The 18943-nt window shown below is 39.9% G+C and overlaps 2 protein-coding genes across 4 annotated transcripts in view; one reads left to right on the forward strand and one right to left on the reverse strand.

The window, feature by feature from the left end:
• The window catches only part of ankrd11 (ankyrin repeat domain 11), a 108411-nt gene extending 102673 nt beyond the window's left edge, over positions 1-5738 (reverse strand). For 2 of the 3 annotated variants that reach the window (XM_083913788.1, XM_083913786.1), the window contains exon 1: positions 5620-5738. The gene's annotated coding sequence lies outside the window, so the exon portion shown is untranslated. The other variant, XM_083913787.1, reaches the window with a different exon arrangement.
• A 3205-nt stretch (positions 5739-8943) lies between these two features.
• On the forward strand, positions 8944-18701 carry spg7 (SPG7 matrix AAA peptidase subunit, paraplegin). Its single transcript, XM_083940772.1, has 17 exons — positions 8944-9267; positions 10203-10305; positions 10397-10486; positions 10612-10853; positions 10964-11103; positions 11510-11612; positions 12207-12332; positions 12566-12728; positions 14155-14328; positions 14417-14541; positions 14864-14966; positions 15152-15262; positions 15370-15485; positions 16290-16446; positions 17051-17211; positions 17408-17485; positions 17629-18701. Exons 1-17 carry the CDS (start codon positions 9046-9048, stop codon positions 17833-17835), a joined length of 2421 nt encoding a protein of 806 aa, XP_083796898.1. The 5' UTR covers positions 8944-9045; the 3' UTR covers positions 17836-18701.
• The last annotated feature ends 242 nt before the right edge of the window (positions 18702-18943 follow it).

Genomic DNA, 18943 nt, shown 5'->3' on the forward strand with positions numbered 1-18943 from the left:
AATGCAGCGGAAGGCTAGGAAGTAAGCACAACCTAGCACGAGTTAAAGACGCCATCAACTACCAGGACCTCCTAAACCCCAAAATGAGGCTCCACAGTCCTTGGGGGAAACAGCAGGATTGGGGCCCGCCATTTTGTTCCATTTCGCTTTGAGGATAGAGGAGGGGGCAAAGGACTAGGCTGAATTTCAAAGGGCTTCAGATGCCATTTGAGTATCCGCAGAGATTGTGCTGGTAGAAGAGCAGCTATAAAAGATTTACACAACACATACAGGGAGTAAGAGGACAGAGTGAGGGAGAAACTGACAGAAAGAGAAAAAGAAAGGCAGAGGTGGACAAAGAGAGGCAAGAAACAGGAGTAGCCATGCTTGTTTACCTAAAAGGACCACACTCAGCACCAGAGGGGGAGGGGAGAGCCAGCATGGACAGAGGGCAGGCAGAGTGGGTGCTGGTGTTGCAGCTAACGGCTACTTTTCCCTTTTATAAACTAGCACAAGCGGTTTTATTCTTTGAATTGGACCTCAAGAAGACGGTTTCTCATGTACTGTCACCATTGCATCTTACTATTATATAGCACATCTCATAAGAGGGCAAAAGGTGCCACCATTTTCCCCCATGACCATATATATATATATATATATATATATATATATATATATATAAACAAAACTGCAAAGTTTTGTGGCACTGTAATGCCTACATCTTTTATGCTCTCACTTGTGACTACTGCTTTGTTGCAAATCCTCCATGACTGTCTTGTCAGCTTGTTGATAAGTGAAATCTGACTCCTGCAACTCTGCGGAGAGCGGAGAAGGCACATTGACGATCGTTGATACGTAAAAGTTATCCAAAAAGGGTTTAATCCTATTACAACTAACCTACAGGGGGGCGGTGGACAAATACAGAATCGGTGTATGCCCAAACACTGACACACCTGTAGCATAGACTACCATGGTAAGCCTACAGGTAGGCTATACTATTACTATTATTATACTATTTAGGAATTAAACAGTATCATGGCTAGTTATTTTCAAGAGGAACATTATATAATCATAGACTGAGATGGACATTTTTGTTGAATGTGCGGATCAATGATCCTGATATGTTTACATTAAATAATTGCGACTTGAATCAAATAAAAAAACAGCAGTATGAGTATTTGTTTTTGTTTTTTCTAAAAGTGCTCAAGTCTTTTATAAACCCTGAAACTAAACCTCTTCATCTAGTAAACACAACTACTTACATAAAAACAAGTCTTTGAATTTTTTTTTACGTTTGAAACTGAGTGTCTCTTTGAATAAACAGTTACTCTTTAAAACCATTATTTGACCTCTTAGGGCGCACTCCCACTGTCCGTCCGCACCGGGAAGAACAAAACTGTTTTTCAGCTAAAGCCTAGTGCGTTTGACCAGTGTGAGTGCACCCGCTCCGCGCATAACTGCGACCATTTATGTGCGCCTGTTTGGACATAGAAATTAGAAGGACGGACCATGCGCGGACATTTAACAACAACAACAACAACAATGGCGGCGAAAGGTTCACGTTGGTGTGATGCGGAGGTGGAGTGTTTACTGCAGATTTGGTCGGATGAAAATATTCAAAAACAGTCGGACAAGACGCACAAAAACTCTGAGGTCTATGGAAAGATTTGTAAACAAAGAAACGCATGGCCATGACGTCAATCAATGCGTGTGACGTGTTACGGCGTGATGAAGTATGGACAGCGAGAAGCATTTGCGTGAGGCCCAGGCAGTGTGAGTACAAACGGGCCTGGGGCGCGGGGGTTGAGGGAGGGGGGACAAGTGCCCTAAAGCCCGGGGCGCGGCGCGGAAGGACAGTGTGAGTGTGCCCTTAGTTGCCGTCTTTGCTTTCAAGATAAACAATTGCTGGAAGCTAAGGTAAAGGAGCCACAATTCACACAGGGGCCATAGCCATTAAAAAAAGGAAGGGGTGGGGCAAACCCATACAAAGAGCCAAAATAAATGTTAAACAATTGCCAGTCTGGCTACCAACAATCAGCTTTATTACATGTTGGTTGCCATATTTTTATTTAACTGGACTATAGCGGTCTGCATACATTTTAAGCAAAATCTCACTGCATACAGTATGCTAGAAAGAATCCCTAAAAAGTTAGTATGCAACGGATTTCACTAGAAACATGGTTTAGTTACATCAAAAAGACAAAATAAAACAGACAATGATAGATTTAATATATCTGCAGGGTCAATTTACCTGCAAGTCAATCTGTAGTTTCACTGGTGTCATCATTTATGAGAAACTAAACTGTGCTGTTGAAAGGTTAAGATGCCGAGTCATTTTAGAATGATATCCACTGAGCAACGGCTGCAATTCCCTCTGCAGCTGATTGTTCGCTTGTAAGAATGATCTTGCTGAGCAAAACGCGTAAGTATCAGCAACTTTTGTTCGCCATAGAGCTTATTTACTTAGCTAGCGAGGCTGTATGCGAGAACGCAAATGTCCGATTCAAACAGACAAGGCATCAAACAGATTTTACCTGACCAGCTCCCTAATGCTAAAACCTTTCAAATAATTCCTTTCCGAATGGGCCCATGTGTGAATACGGTAACTCATTCTCCGGTTTATTCTCAGAAATTAGTTGATGCCGTTTATAGCATGTGTTGGCCAACGGCTTGGGAAACAAACCTCTGCGGGTGAAAAACGTGGGTGATTTACACAAAGATGGCTACGAAATGTCCAACTGGAGAGACCGGAAGATCTTGGAACTTCTGACAGTAAGGACTGACATCTGATTCATCAAACAAATTCAAAGCATGGCTAGACACTTTGTTGTTTATGACCAGATTGCAAACCTGCTGTGTTGCCTGCTTTAGTCCATGTCATGTACTACCTCTCTACCGCACGCACCACCCCACACTCCTACATCAAACGGATTATTTCCAGTCAACGAGAATGTGCCTGACACGGAGAATTTCTTGTCTTGATTCTCCAGAAGTTGTTTGGGTTCATATGTAAAAAATGTTTAAATCAGCAAAGCTGGGCTGAAAGTGACAATTGTAATTTTTAACATTTCACCCTATTCTTATTTAAGCCAACATTAAGCACCGTCACAATGGGCTGATGTGCAAACAACCCAGAGTTGGACTAACTGACAGTGGCAAATCCCCTGCATCTGGGTAAAAGGACCATTAATGGAGCCTGCAGAGTTGTGGCACACAAGCCACTGAAGCAGCCGAAGAGCAGAAACATAGAAATGTTGCTTGCCTTTCTATAACACAAAACCTGTAACCCCGGGCTACAATCACAGCTCATGATCTTTGTGACCCCTGCAGAACTCCATTTCCTGTTGCAAGCAGAGGACACGGTTTGATTCTCTGGTACTACTTATAGAAAACAGGGGCAAAATCTAGCCATCAATAATGAGAACCTGATGGGACCGATAGTTCATGAGTGCCAAGTAACATTGCATCCTCACTTATGACAGGATAAGTTTGATTTAAAAGTCCAGAATATCTCAATAAGACTCCAGTTAATTCTTGTTTGTAGGTGGACATGCTGCATTAACTGTAAACATTTGCGTTAAATGATAACACACCACTAGTGTCTTGGATTGGCTACTTAAGAGTCCACTGCAAGAATATGGAAGTCATCACTATTAAATGATTCCAAAAGAAAACATATAAAGAAAATGCATACAAGTGCCCACTACATAACACACCTGTAAAAAATGCTTAAAGCCTATAATGTCAAAGATTAACAACATCTATAAAAATCAACTATCAAAGTGATCGACAGGCCCAGTGACACAATAATTACACCTTGTGTGTAAAAGAGAAACTTCAGTTTCAATGCAATTGTCATTCTATGTGTAGGCTATCTTACATTCACAATGTAAACACATCTGTGATATGGTGATGTATTAGAGATCAAATGTGTTAAGAACTCTGCAAAAATATCTTGTTTATATGTAAAGCCCATACATCCTAATCTTGACGAATAACAGAATAAGGTATGTGATACCGTTTGAGGCTTTAGCTATAGCACCGAGAAATAGGACCTACGCAAGCCCAAGGGAGACAGAGATATGCATCACTGCCTCTGCAGTGTAGTCAACATGAACGCCCCAACAAGCTAAAACACTCTCAGTATCTTGGTGGAAAACACCACCAGCGGCACTGCAGTGTTTTCCTCAGCATTGGTACTGCACCAAAGTGGAGAGCCTCTACTCCATTTCCTCTACAGCTCATCTCAAATCCCACCACGCTGTGTCCCTCCTCTACATTATATTTAATACAGAAAAAACAGACACCCCATTGAACTAACTTAGGTAATTGTGACAGTTATCCATCCATACAGCCCACTGTTGGTCTACTAAGTCTATACAGACACTTCCTGATAAATTCAGATAGCCCCTGGGAATTTCAAGACACTGTTCTTTAAATAGTCCTACAAAAAACACAGCATTTCTTCATGGATTGTAGTCTCTGGTTTGTTTATTTCCTCATAGATAGACTTGCATCACAGCAATTTTGCTTTAGTACTGGAAGAGACCAGCAAATGCACAGGACATAGTGCTTCATGACTTCAATTTATTACACTGTTCACACTTTACTGGAAAGCAGGTAGACTGGTATTGATTAGTATCAATTACAGAATAACTACTGCCGCTGAGACAAACAAAAGTAGGTTAACGCTTGGATGTTATCATTGCACTACCTTGAGAAATATAATAACTGCTGTCTGGGATATTACAAGTGATATCTTGCTAATCAATAGATTATGCAAGACATTTAAGCCTGAAATTAAAAAAAAAAAGTATATTCATTTTTACTTCTTAAACACATGCTCAAGGCTGATCTACTCATATGTTGGTATGCACACATAGCAGCAATGCATGCAGCACTAGTTGCTTACTTAAAATATACTCAAAAATGTTATTTTCAAATATAATCACAGCCAATGCCAGCCCCATCATACGTGGGCAATGATACACCACGAATTATGTTAGGTCAATGTGTGATATATAGACGAAAATAATGTTTTTATAACATATTATCATCATTTTAACAATGCTACAGAAAGGCTGCATTCAAGAAGCAGAGTAGTGCCCTTAAATTGTGTCTTTCCAGTGAAAACAATGTCAATAATATAAATGCACAACCGCAAAACACATTTACTTTTTTAGTGCAACTAATACGTAGTAAAATGAAGCTATTGCAGGCTGACCTTTGTCGCAAAACAGATCAAACATGGGGGGGGGGGGGGGGCAGCGACTCAGTTTGTTGTTGTTAACGCGTTAGCTATGCAGAACCAACAAAAACGCGACTTACCTCGGTCTGAACGTCCACAAATTCAAAATAGTTATTGAATTGTTTAATGTTTAGTCTATGCCACGATGTTTTCGGCCGATGCTGGATGGTCCCATTTGTTGCGGTCGGTTCAGTATTATAGACTGGCCCGGAGACATCCGTATAAACTCGCGACGACCATCGCAGCTCGAAAGCAGTTCACTTGAAATCGAGGCTAGCGCTAGCTTGTTAAAACCATGTAGACCAACAAACAGACGTCCAAAAAAAGAGACTAAATATCCACGAAAGCTTGTTTACAGCGTAGCTACTGCATCGTCACCGCAAGTTACGAACCTTTATGAATCCATTTGTGTAGCGGTAGGGTGAACGTAAACCATCAAAAGATCATATTTTGTGTCGGTTTAATCCTCTCTGCCAACCCCATTCGAGCGGTTTTCCAGCGGCCTTTGACTTCAGTGCGTTGGACGCTAGGGGACGGAAACGCGTCTGAGTTGAAACGAGCGTTCTGATTGGCCAAGGCGCTGTGGGCGGATACCATTTCCTTCCGCACAAGATGAAACAGACGCCATTTTGGATCCACTCAAGCGTCCTGTTTTCCCCTCAGAACAAACACAAACAGGGCTCCAACGTGGCTGACCGCACGTCACAGTTTCAAACGCTAGAGACCAAGAAAATGAAATGGAGTACAGCAGACATTAGGTGCACTCGTTTTCCACATTTCGTTCACATATTATGTAAAACGCGAATGCGTTGGTGTACAGTGAAATGCACAATGGATATTTATAAGCATTTTGAGAAAGCTGCTAACTGGTACATTCACATAAACGTTACATGCTGGCAATGACTTGCTCTACATATAACCACATGTATACGTATTCACTATATAGCATACATTCGCGCTCATTATGATACACGTTTTTGCTTTCGATAGATTAGGTCAGACTTCAAAGACAGGAAGACGTGCTGGCAGTCAAGCGGGGCGTGCTGGTGAACAAACGAAACGTACCCACCAGTCGAAATTAAACGAAGGCTCCTATTGGCTCAAAGATCAGTTCTAAACCGCTATTGGTTTATGTTATCAGCCACTCAAACTGACCTGTACACGTCGCTTGTCAGGATGTTATTGCCTTGAAACGTTTTTATCAAGACAAAAGGAGGTTTTCTTCACGAGAAGTTTTATTGGCACACTCATTTAGAAGACATAGACTGAGGAAAAGCATGGGTTTTACCTCACAAATACTGTATTCATAACAAAGTAAAATAAACTAATTTTGAAATCCTTCACAAAATATATCCTGATAACTCCCTCATTTCAAAACGTATGGATGTGGACAGCTCTTGTGTTTTTTTGTGTGCTGATGAAACTTTAAACCGACTTTTTTAAATGTAATGTCACATATCTTCCCCTATGTCAACATATCATACTGCTTTCCCTTAAAGGTGTTATAGGTTTTAAAAATAAGAAAAAGTTTCTTCAGTATTTAGTTTTTATTTTATTTTATTTGGTAAGTATTTTATTCACAAGCAAAAATGTCCAGCCTCCAAACCAACCCTTTTCTGATTTTGTAATTTAATTTAATTCACTATATAAATCCCTGGCCTAAACATTTTTAGACAACCATAAAAAGATATTTGATATACCCCCTGGCATTTAATGAAATTGTGATAACAGTATTGACACTAAAATATTTCTTTATTGATTGATTGATTTTGTTTTTATTGTATATGAGATCCTTGCTGTACTTATTTTTCAAGTCATTGTTTTTTTGAATGTGAAAAAGTTCTCATGTGTTGTGTTATATGTTAGTGTTTGACAACATCTGTATAACTTGAATATTTAAATAAAAAAAGATGCTTTGTTTTTTTCTTTTTTATACTTATTTGAAAATTGTAACAAAAACCTGTTGCAGTTAATCATTCATTCATCAATTATCACATTCAGAGACATATTCTTACCCCCTAATTTGCACTGTTTACCAATTACATCAGAAAAAATATATATATTTTTTAAAAAGAAAAAACAATAGTAAATACATAAATCTAATATAATAACACATTTTAATTTAGGCCCATATATGGCGTTTCAAGGTACTAAACTTTACTTTACATATAAAGAAATAAAATAAATTAAAAACAACACAGTAAAAAAATCATAGTAGTAATCACACGTTAAAGCCACACATTCAAAACACAAAAGAGTAGACAAACAAATGAGGTTGTACACTTAAAAATATGAAACTAAGCAAGGGGCTTATTGCCTTGTGATATACAGTGATATAAAAGCAGCAATCTGCATTTTTTTTTTTACTTAAATTACTAAACGCCACACCAGCCGATTTCACTCACTGGTGTAATGAAGTGAAAGTCATTAAAAGTGCTTGCTAATGTTATTATTTGCGATGAAAACGTGACTGTTGCATGTCGCGCATGGCACATAGCTCCATGATATCAAAACGTGTGGCAGGTTTGTACAATCTGCATCTTACAACTGACAACACAATGTGTTCATATGTATTATTGTTTTGCTAAATCTAACTGGACTAAGGGCTAAGGAAGCCAGAGTGCTTCTCAATGAACCAATAGCGCACTCTGCTGGAGTAGCCACAACAGTGTCAACACGGTTAGGGATCTGTTTTTTTTAGTAGGCTACTTTATGTTTTTCTCAAATGTATCAGAGAATATTCTGAACTGAGCGCAGAATCGTTTAAGGAGGTGATATACTACTCGTATTTTTCCTACTATCTTGAAAGATAATCAAAATAAGTTTTCTTTTTCTATTTTATTTGCCTAGCTGCTCGCTATCAGGGCTAATAACTGCATTGCATTTTTATTTTATGGACATTTAATACATAAAGTATATATTGAATTTATATTATGTTCTTGACTATTTGTATTGCTGTTTTTTGATCAGTTTTAGGAATTGGTAAACAGTATAGATTACGCATATGTAGTGAATTCAATTCCATTCCAACTTTATTTCAGCCTCAACTTTAAACTTTTAATAAACTTTAAATAAATTAAAACATGTGTGTGTTTTTAATTGTCACTAATTAAAGACACGGCACAAGACAAACCCTGGACCAAAAGTGGCGCAGTATTAAGGGCAGCTGTATAAAACAGAAACAATATTTATGTGTGCAGTGCGCAGTCCCCTAGTACAGAAGAAATGCGGATTTTTCTGTGATGCAGTGTACACTTTCAATGTTTATTTGAAAAAGTGGGCAGGATTTAACAGCAATAACAAATTAGTTAAAATAACTGCATAATCACTGACTGGAATAAGAGAGAGAGACTGGAGATTGCGGCGTTTATTGTATTCCTGCGCAAATGTCTGCGCAGCGAGAAAGTCCTTGAAGAACAACCAGAAAGGTTAAAGTTGAACATTTGAGGCAAAGATGTTTTGAAAGCCTAAGAGATGTGTAAAACTGTACTATTTAATATTCAGGACACAAGAAAAACAGTCCTCACTGTAATGGCAGTAAGACAATAACGATTTAATCAAATTGACAGTAAACACGTACCGTTTTTTGCTGTTTTTTTCCGTGCGCAGGAAATCCGGGGTTATATAGTTGCAGTGTTGATCTCGAGCTGACATCTTTGCTCGGCTGCACGGTTGAATAACATAGCAACCTAGCTTTTAGCGCATTTGGGGGGTAAACAAACGCGTTAAAACACAGACTTTTTATTGTAACAGTAAACGGATAGCTATGACATTTAAACTGTTCAAGTAATAAACAGCATTCAGTCATACAGGGCATTATGTCGGCGTTGTTGTATTTGCAGCATCGTACAGGTCTTTGTAGAAAATACAGCACAGGTTTATTGTGGACACTGTCAAGACGAAACTCTCATATATTGACCGACAAGCCGACATCCAGCGTTAGTGTTAGAAATGTGTTGTCCAGATGTGCTGATGTCAGAAAGACGCTTCTTTCAAAAACAGTGCGGACACTTACAAGTGAGCCAGAGAAACTCATTCCGGTAAGTCGAACAATACATCTAAACATTAAAGTTGGAAGGTACAATACAACGCCAGATTTCGGCTTGTAATCATGGTTGGTAGTGGTAACAATTCGTGATATGAGTTGTGAGTATAATGTGGGAAAATAAACTGTAGTAATGCCGTCGTAACCATAGAGACCAGGAGCCTCTCACCTTTGGAGTATGAAGGACAAACAATGAGATTCTGCATTCGTAGGCAGAATATGTAAAACAATGTCAGTGGTTTTTATTAGTCATTTCTATTCGCAAATAACCAAGCCCAGTTGCTTTTGACTGAAATTGCTTTGGGGATAACGATGACCTGGACAAATAAGAGCATTCACAGGCTCATTTGCAATAGAGTCAGCACTTAAAATGAGAATTTTGACAGCAATTGGCACCCATTACAACAGTCTTTAAGGTCCCCTCCATTCAAAATTAATTACAAAGCACTTTGGATATGTTTATTATTATTCCAGGGATCGACCGGTATGAAGATTTTTAGTGCCAATACCGATTTTACGGACAGATGATTTCCTTAAACCAATATGTGGAGCTGATACTACTTTTTCCCACTCAATTTACGTCACAAAAAATACACAATGATAATAACAAACAAAGGACAGTTTATTGAACTTAAAAAGGCGTCTCAAGTAACACGGAACTGCCTGTGGACACCTGTATAATATAATATGTGTATAATGTATAATATAATAATGCAGGCGAACGCAGCAGCCCACATTGCTATCACTAAATTATTCTACCATGGTAGTCCTTTCATTATAAATTAGAGCACTGTGTACTGCTTCTACTCAGTTGTAAATTCATTGGATTGTGATTAAGTTCTACAGTAAATTGTTTCTGCATCCTCTCTGTCAAATTTTCTCTGAAATTTTGTCGAAAAATAATACTTCACCCCACTGTTCCCATTCTAGAGTCTCCTCCATAGACCCTTAGGTCCTGGCATGGTAGGAATTCACAAAGACTTAATCAGAAACAACCTGCTGAGGAACCCTGTTGGTTTGGTAAATATATTAGGTAAACACTTAGATTCATCAACCTTATTACTTATACTTATGATCTAATATTTTGCTCACAACTTTGATGATGAAACACTCTTTGATTTCAGGGGCAATAAATTTCTTCAGTACATCTCAGTCAAAGCAAGAGAAAAACAAAAGTAATGGACCAGAGGGAAAAACTCCACAAGAAGATGAAGGTAACTGATGAATTCCTTTAGTTGACTGACACATGTCTGTTTAATCACCACACTACAGCTAGCTGCTTAATTTCATACTCTGATCCTTTTAATTCTCTTCCTCCACCATCTGCCTCACCTTTTAGAGGAGAAGAAACGTCGTGAGCAGGAGGACCAGATGTACCGAGAGCGTCTGCGGACCCTCTTCATCATAGCGCTCATCATGAGCCTGCTGAATTCCATTAATACCAGTGGTGGTAACATCTCTTGGAATGACTTTGCCAATGAGATGTTGGCCAAGGGAGAGGTGTCCCGTGTGCAGGTCGTTCCTGAGAGTGACATTGTAGAAATCTACCTTCATCCTGGAGCAGTTATCTTTGGGAGGCCTGTATGTCATGCAGAATTTAATGTGAACACACAATAAGCATAATATCTTTTACAGCAAATGCGCACAGTAACTTCTCATATCCTGCTCATGCTCCTGCTCTTGCTTTGCAGAGGCTGGCGCTCATGTACAGAATGCAGGTTGCCAACATTGACAAATTTGAGGAGAAGCTGAGAGCCGCTGAAGAAGAACTAAATATTGACACTAAGGACCGAATACAGGTGTCCTACAAACGCACTGGATTCTTTGGAAAGTAAGTACATGAACTTTGCAGTGCAGACTTTAAAATAATCAACTTATGAGGTTTAATGAGCAATTTGAAGGAAGGCTATCATCATGCACAGTAAAAGGATGTGTCAATAAAAAAACACATCCATTAAGTTATCAATGTGTTTTTTTTCTTCTCATTAGAAGTTGCATAAAGAACCGAAACGTCCATTAATAACGTGTTGTCACCATAATAAACAAATGGTTTCTTAAAATATGTTGGTACGTTTGTGACTGGTATATCTATGTAAACGTTAGACCGATCAAAATGGCAAACAACTCTTTTTTTTTTCGGTCAATATTGAGATCATGATTATTTAACACGATGTCTCATTGTAATTTAAAAAAATGTATTAATCAGCCAGCCTTTTTTTCATTTGTTCACTTTGCAGTGCAGTCTTTGCTCTGGGGATGGCTGCTATTGGTGTGGCTATTCTCTGGTATGTCTTACGACTAGCAGGCATGGGTGGCAGAGAAGGCGGCTTCAGTGCTTTTGTGAGTGAAACCACAAATTTAGGCCTGTGAATATTCTCATTTGTCCAGGTCATCGTTATCCCCAAAGTAATTTCAGTCAAAAGCAACTGGACTTGGTTGTTTGTCTAGGAAGACGTTTCACCTCTCATCCAAGAGGCTTCATCAGTTCATGTACACAAATGACCAGGCTGGGACTGGTCCAACTATCTGGTGTGGAGATCCAGGTATTTAACCTCTCACAAGGCCGATGATGTCACTGGAACCATTTTTGCTCCAAGTGCCAATGACCGTCGTTAGAGTGACAGTCGTTGGTTGGAAGAAGGTTTCGACTTCGTTAGTGCTCTATTAAGTCTTAACGACAGTTGTTGGAGCCACAGGAGGCCATTTGTGAACAGTTGTTCTTTGAGGTTAGATTGTTGAATCTCCTGGGAAGGGATGGAAGGGCAGCATTGTAAATTGGAGATAAGTGGTGTCTCGGTGAAACGTCTTCCTTGACAAATAACCAAGTACAGTTGCTTTTGACTGAAATTGTTTTGGGGACACAAATATAGGTTTTTTATTGTATTCTAATGATTTAACTATTGTATTAATTACATATTACATCGGACCCAACAGAATCAGCTCAAGATGGCCAAGTTCACCATTGTGGACGGCAAGTCGGGTAAAGGTGTGAGTTTCAAAGACGTAGCAGGCATGCATGAGGCTAAGATGGAAGTAAAGGAATTTGTCGACTACCTCAAGGTAAGAAACCAGACTCCAGACCGTATTATGTTGGTCTTGTATAGTACTTTCGCCATGTTTGATAATGTAAAGCACACATTGAATATTCAATCCCAATTTAGTAATCTAAGAACGAGGTGAATCTAATAGATTCTGGAAGTTCTTTGCGTGTACAATCCAAATCACACATGAGTCAAACTTTAACTTCCCCATTGCAGTCTATTACTTACCACGCTGATGTTCTTTGTTGCCAGAATCCACAACGATACCTCCAGCTGGGAGCCAAGGTTCCTAAGGGTGCATTGCTGCTTGGGCCTCCAGGGTGTGGGAAGACCCTGCTGGCTAAGGCTGTAGCCACTGAGGCTCAAGTGCCCTTTCTGGCTATGGCTGGCTCTGAGTTTGTGGAAGTCATTGGAGGTATGTAAATACAGCACCAGCAATTAATATATCATGACGTTGGTCAGCATACATAAACATAATGCTGATATATGAGGGTAGATAAAGTTGGTTATGATAATATTATAATATATATATTAAAGTCCCCCTCCACTCAAAAATGTGTATGTTTATTTCCCTAAAACGTCTGAACTTGACTATACTGACTTGTATCAGCAAAGTCACTAGAAAGGTGTTTTCACATTCCTCTATCGGAAGGGGAGATGTCTGTATACTTCCCTGAAATCAGAGATTCAAACGTATCCCGGGTAAGCTTTAGTTGGAATGTCACAAACTGTAAACCTTTCACTGTCTAAAACAGTGACATAGAAGCATGAAGCCTCCAGCACAGAGAGCGGAAAAACACTGCCATCATAGCTGTTGGCCACTGCCAGTAACAAGCTAACAAACGCGGGCTCCTCATCTTAGTCTGGGTCTGACTGAAGCCGGGTTCAGGATGCCAAAACTGTAGTTGCAGATGGCAAGCTCACAGTTCTTTGCAAGTAGGCCACACACCTGTGGAGGGCGAGCAGCCCAGACTCAGTGGCATCCACCTGCAGGGCTCTGTGAGTCGGCAATCCGCTCGCAAGGCTCTGCAAGACCGCCATCCGTAAAAGAGGCTCCGCTGCCCCGTCACCTGTTGGCCTATGGGGGAATTTCTCCGATGTTTCTAGCCATCTTGATGCACGCTGGTCATGGGAAGAAGCTAGATCGTAGTCACCGAAGAGTCTCAACCTAGCATGAGTAGTGGTGGTGGGCGGGGCCAGGCCAGATCCAGAATGTCTCATCGAGGGAGAAAGAGCAGATGTGCTTCCAGAGCCTTTTCACTTTTATTAATCACTTTTTTTTTATGATTAATAGTATTTTTAACATGTTTTGAAATGTGTCTGGAGGCGGACTTTAAATGGCTGTTCCTGTGTTAGTGCAGGGATATTCTGTCGTTTATTGAAGAAATCCATCTTTTTATAGGAGAAATGCTTACTTTCCAGGTTATTATGTACACATTACTAATGATTGTTTATAAAAATGTTGTTTGTGTAAGTATCATCTCCAAATTTCTGTCACGGCAAGAATTCAAATTATTGGTAAAATATGTTGTGATTGTAGATTTGAGTCATCACTGCTCAGCCTCTATAAAGCAGCCTTCAGGTTAATTGGTTAATGTTTCGGCCTACTGACCTTCATCAGGACCCAGTTTTATTATTTATATAGAGCTTCAAGTGAGTGCGGGAGCAAGTGTTGAGTTTTTATGTTGAACCTGACTGGGGATCTGTTCCCAGCACCACCCCAAAGGAGAATGTGCATGTTGAATAAGGCGTTATAGCCTTCAGGTGATTGTCTGAAGATGGATTAGATGCTGTGTGTTACTCCTCATTTTTTGACTAACTTATATGGCGTTGGTGTGCAGGCCTGGGTGCTGCTCGTGTAAGGAGTCTGTTCAAGGAAGCTCGGGGCCGAGCACCCTGCATTGTTTACATTGATGAGATCGATGCCGTGGGAAAGAAGCGCTCCAACAACATGTCAGGTTTCTCCAATACTGAAGAGGAGCAGACCCTCAACCAGCTGCTGGTAGAGATGGATGGTGGGTAAAATGTGGGATTCCAAAGCAGTTTGTTGTCATCAGATGCAGACCTTTCTGACAGAATAATGATACTTTTATTCTTTTGCAGGAATGGGAACGACAGACCACGTCATTGTCCTTGCTTCCACCAACAGAGCAGATATCTTGGACAATGCCATCATGAGACCAGGCAGACTGGATAGGCACATCTTTATAGATCTGCCCACACTGCAGGTAGTAGAGCACTCAACAGCTGCCAGAGACCTTAATTGAGATGAACTCAAACTAGTTTTATAAAATGTTTTTTAAAGGAAATAAAGTAATTTCTTAAGCTGTCACCGTTGTAAGTTATTGACCAAACCAGTTTTTTTTTTAAAGCTGCTGTTTCCCAACAAATTGGTATCCCATTAAGCTGTTCCATTATACATTTTCAAGCAAACAAACATAATATTAAGACAACAAGCAATTGTAATTGTGAAGGAGGTTTAGACAGATTTTGTCAGTTGAATCTAGTTTGTTTCATTTTTATTTTGTTTTTATTGCTATTGTCTCCTAGGAGAGGAAGGAGATCTTTGAGCAACACCTGAAGATCTTGAAACTGAACCAACCACCTGATTTCTACTCTCTGCGTCTGGCTGAGTACACCCCAGGCTTCAGTGGTATAAATGCATATTTAGTGTTTTGTCCTCATTTCATCTATGAACATCCGTGGCCATAACAAAATAATGGCCAGCCTCAATGAATAAACCCAAGCTCTTGATCAGCAAACATGAAACTTCTTTAGATGTGACAACGCAACACTGAACACTGAACACTCTGTTGCCAACTCGCTGTGTCTCCACAGGTGCAGACATTGCTAACATTTGTAACGAAGCCGCCCTGCATGCTGCCAGAGAAGGGCACAAGTCCATCGATACCTTTAACTTTGAGTATGCAGTGGAGAGAGTAATAGCAGGTACAATGATGCAAACACTGCATTTTGGAAAACAACATAATATATGTTTCAGTTTGCCACTCTTCTGACGTACAAAATCTGACAAACCTATGTGTCTGTGTTTTCAGGGAGTGTAAAGAAGAGTAAGATCCTGTCTAAAGAGGAGCAGAGGGTGGTCGCCTTCCATGAGTCCGGACATGCCTTAGTGGGATGGCTTCTTGAGCACACAGAGGCAGTCATGAAGGTAACACACTCCTGCATGTCTGCTCCGTGATAGTAGCGTAGGCCCTTATGTAAGTATTGTAAATGCATCCCTTAAATTTCTTTGGGGCTGTTTTTCTTTTGTTTTTGTCTTTTTTGTGCTTTGCAAAACAACCAGTCATACTCTAGTCGGGAAAGTGGGCAGATTCAAAGGTCTGGACCCATATCTGAATAGAACCTTTAAGATGAGCACTCAAAGTCGCGACCAATTTTCTGCCAATGCTTTGTGTCTAACAATTTTTCACTTTCCCCAATTATCTTTTTAGTCATCTGTCATTACTCCACTTTGTTAGTGGTTCTGGCAGTTCATATAGAGGACCAGTTTATTATCTCAAGGTTGAGCATATTATCTTGGTGCCTTTTATTCTTTCTCTGCTGATCTGCCTCGTCGAGTATTTGCTACATTGGACATTCACACATCTGACATTATGTGTCAAAGCCAGATGGAGCAGGACGTCAAACAAGGTGTTAAATGTGGAGCACCCAATTAACACGTTGACTGTTTTTGGTTTCCAGATGGACCATCAACGATCCCAGCTTTGGTACATTTATGAATGAGTACAAACTGTTAGCCTTTATGCTGTTGAACAAGCCACTGCAGGCAGACTTGATAATACACAATAGACAATTAAAACAATCTTAGGACAATATGGACGGACACATAGAAAGGCCTTGAAAACACTCCTAATACAGCCAATTAACATAACTAGCAGTGATTCATCTTCAATTCCTTTTCCATTTTTAACAATTATTTTGTTGATATCACCGATTGCGGTGTGTTTTTCAGGTGTCCATTGCCCCGCGGACTAACGCAGCCCTGGGATTTGTCCAGATCTTACCTCGTGAGCAGTTTCTGTTCAGCAAGGAGCAGCTGTTTGAGCGGATGTGTATGGCTCTGGGAGGAAGAGCCTCTGAGGCGATCACCTTTAACAAGGTTACATCAGGTACACTCCATCTTTTGTATATTCACTGTGATTACAGTCTGCTCCCACGAATGTCAATATATGAACGCTTCTCACTTATCCCTCTGATTGCTGTCAGATAACTTACTCATACCTCAAAACCCTAACACTTCAGAGTAGATGGCCTGGCGTCAGATTTGTGCAGAACACCAGAACATAAACACAGTCACATCATGTCAGTATGATATTCGAAAACAAAAATCCTTCTCATCTGTCATCTGGCGTGACACATTTAGATGGATTTTAATTGGCTTGTTTCTATCATTCATCACATCGCTCTGAAAGTGATCCCAATGATATCATTCTCCACTGTTGTCGTTGTAGTTGTGGATTTTTAAAACTATATAGTTATCATTATAATTATCATTCTTGATGTGGACAGCCTTTTAGCCTTTTAGTGCTTTGTGCCGACCTTTGCATTTGAATTAAAATGATTTTTTTTCCTACTGAGCTCTGTTTAACACTCAACCCTATAAAGTTTGTTGCTGAACATCCAAATATAAACACCTTCTATAGTATAATGTGCATTAAAACTAGCCACACAGTTAAAAACAATGATTGCGGTATACTCTCTCTGTATCCCTAGGAGCTCAGGATGACTTGCGTAAGGTGACGCGTGTGGCCTACTCCATGGTGAAGCAGTACGGCATGTGTGAAAGCGTCGGCCAGGTCTCATTCCCAGACACAGAGCAAGGTGCCGTTGGACGCCGTCCTTTCAGCCAGGGCTTGCAGCAGCAAATGGACCACGTGGGTTCTCAAATTGGGCTAGTTCTCTGTTCTCTGTACCAGATTAGTACACTGTGAATGTTGACATGAGTTGCAACCTTAAAGTATTGATATTTAACTTTTGCTTTTATTTCAGCAGGCCGTTAACCTGACCTAGAACACAGTGAATGTTTGATGTCATTAAATATAGATTTGACAGCACTTGTTGTTCTTTCAGGAGGCTAAGATGTTGATAGCCCGTGCTTACAGGCACACAGAGAAGATTCTACTTGACAACAGAGACAAGCTGACACTGGTCAGTCGTTCATTCTTTGATCATAAATTGTGTGTGTTTAGGGCGGCAGGTTTTTTGCCATCATTGAGAACAACACTTCTGTCTTACATTTTGGTTGTTGTGTTCAGCTCTAAGTCACACCTTGTTGGGGTCTGTCTTTCCAGCTGGCCAATGCTCTGTTAGAACGAGAGGTGGTGAACTACAGTGACATTGAAGCCTTGCTGGGTCCACCACCCCACGGGCCCAAGAAGATGATCGTCCCACAGAGCTGGTTGGAGGCTGAGAGGGACAAACAAGACACAGGAGAAGACGAACCTCAACCACCTTCGCGTAAATTCACAGACGAGGACGAGAATCCACAGATGGTTTGATCTTAAAAGAATGTCTCAAAATTCTTCTCCAACCGCTGCATTTTGTGGGTGGCGTTGGGCGCTGGGTGAATTTGATCAAATCTGGCATTGATCCTTCACCGTGAAGCTTTATATGACTGAAAATGAAATCATCAAAGTTTCCACGCAGACGATTGCACTTGCTGACCCATTTAGATAATCTGAAACAGGCCTAAACGAGCCAGTGCAACTTTAACAATGATTATTTTGAGAGGAATTCCTTCAATTTTCTCATGTGTTTGCTGCACAGCCATATTATTATGCCATGGAAGCGCTAAAACGGGTCTATTTACACAGGACTAGCCTAAAGTGCAGACAGTCCTCAACAACATTTACTGTACGTGCAAAAACAATTATATTCTGTCTTAGAAGTCCCAAACACTGTGTAATAATACCTGAAACTGATGTGGCATCACTACTTAAGATTCACATCTGCAAATGACGTTCTACACAGAACTATTAAGGTTTCTATTATGGTGTTTGGTGAGCTGCAGTGAACAATTATACCAGATTTCTGTAAACATTTGTACCTTAGAATTTAAACTTGAGTACTTAAATCTTTTGACTGGGCTGAAGCAGAAGTGATAATGATGAAACTACATTTTGAATTTTGAAACAAGGCTTAAAGATCAAAGCATCTGTCGTGTTGATGATTAAGCAGCAGATATTACTGCCCCCACCTCGGTCCTTCTAACCATAAGACATACAGATTGAGTTAATAGATGGAGTAGGTTGAAGCAGTGTTTTCTTTGAAAAAAAAAATGTATTATAGACTGTGTATTGCTACAAGTGAATATAAAGTCCTAAAGGATGGTGTTGCTAAATATTAAAAGTTTTATTTAAATATGTGTTGCTCTCTGTGTAGCAATTCTTTTAGTGGTATAGTGCATTCTGCCTCTTTTACATACCCCATAATGACAAAAGGAAGGAATTTTAGAATAATTAGGTGGACCAACCAAGATGTAGAAACATCTCAAAAATGATAAAGAGAAATGGGAGGTACTGAGTGTCATGATAAAGGGTTTGAATACTTGTGATATTTATTTTTTCTTTGTGAAAAATGTCTTTAAAAACTGTTTTCCCTTTGTCC

This window comes from Echiichthys vipera (assembly GCF_963691815.1).
Source record: "Echiichthys vipera genome assembly, chromosome: 1".
Lineage (NCBI taxonomy): Eukaryota > Metazoa > Chordata > Actinopteri > Perciformes > Trachinidae > Echiichthys > Echiichthys vipera.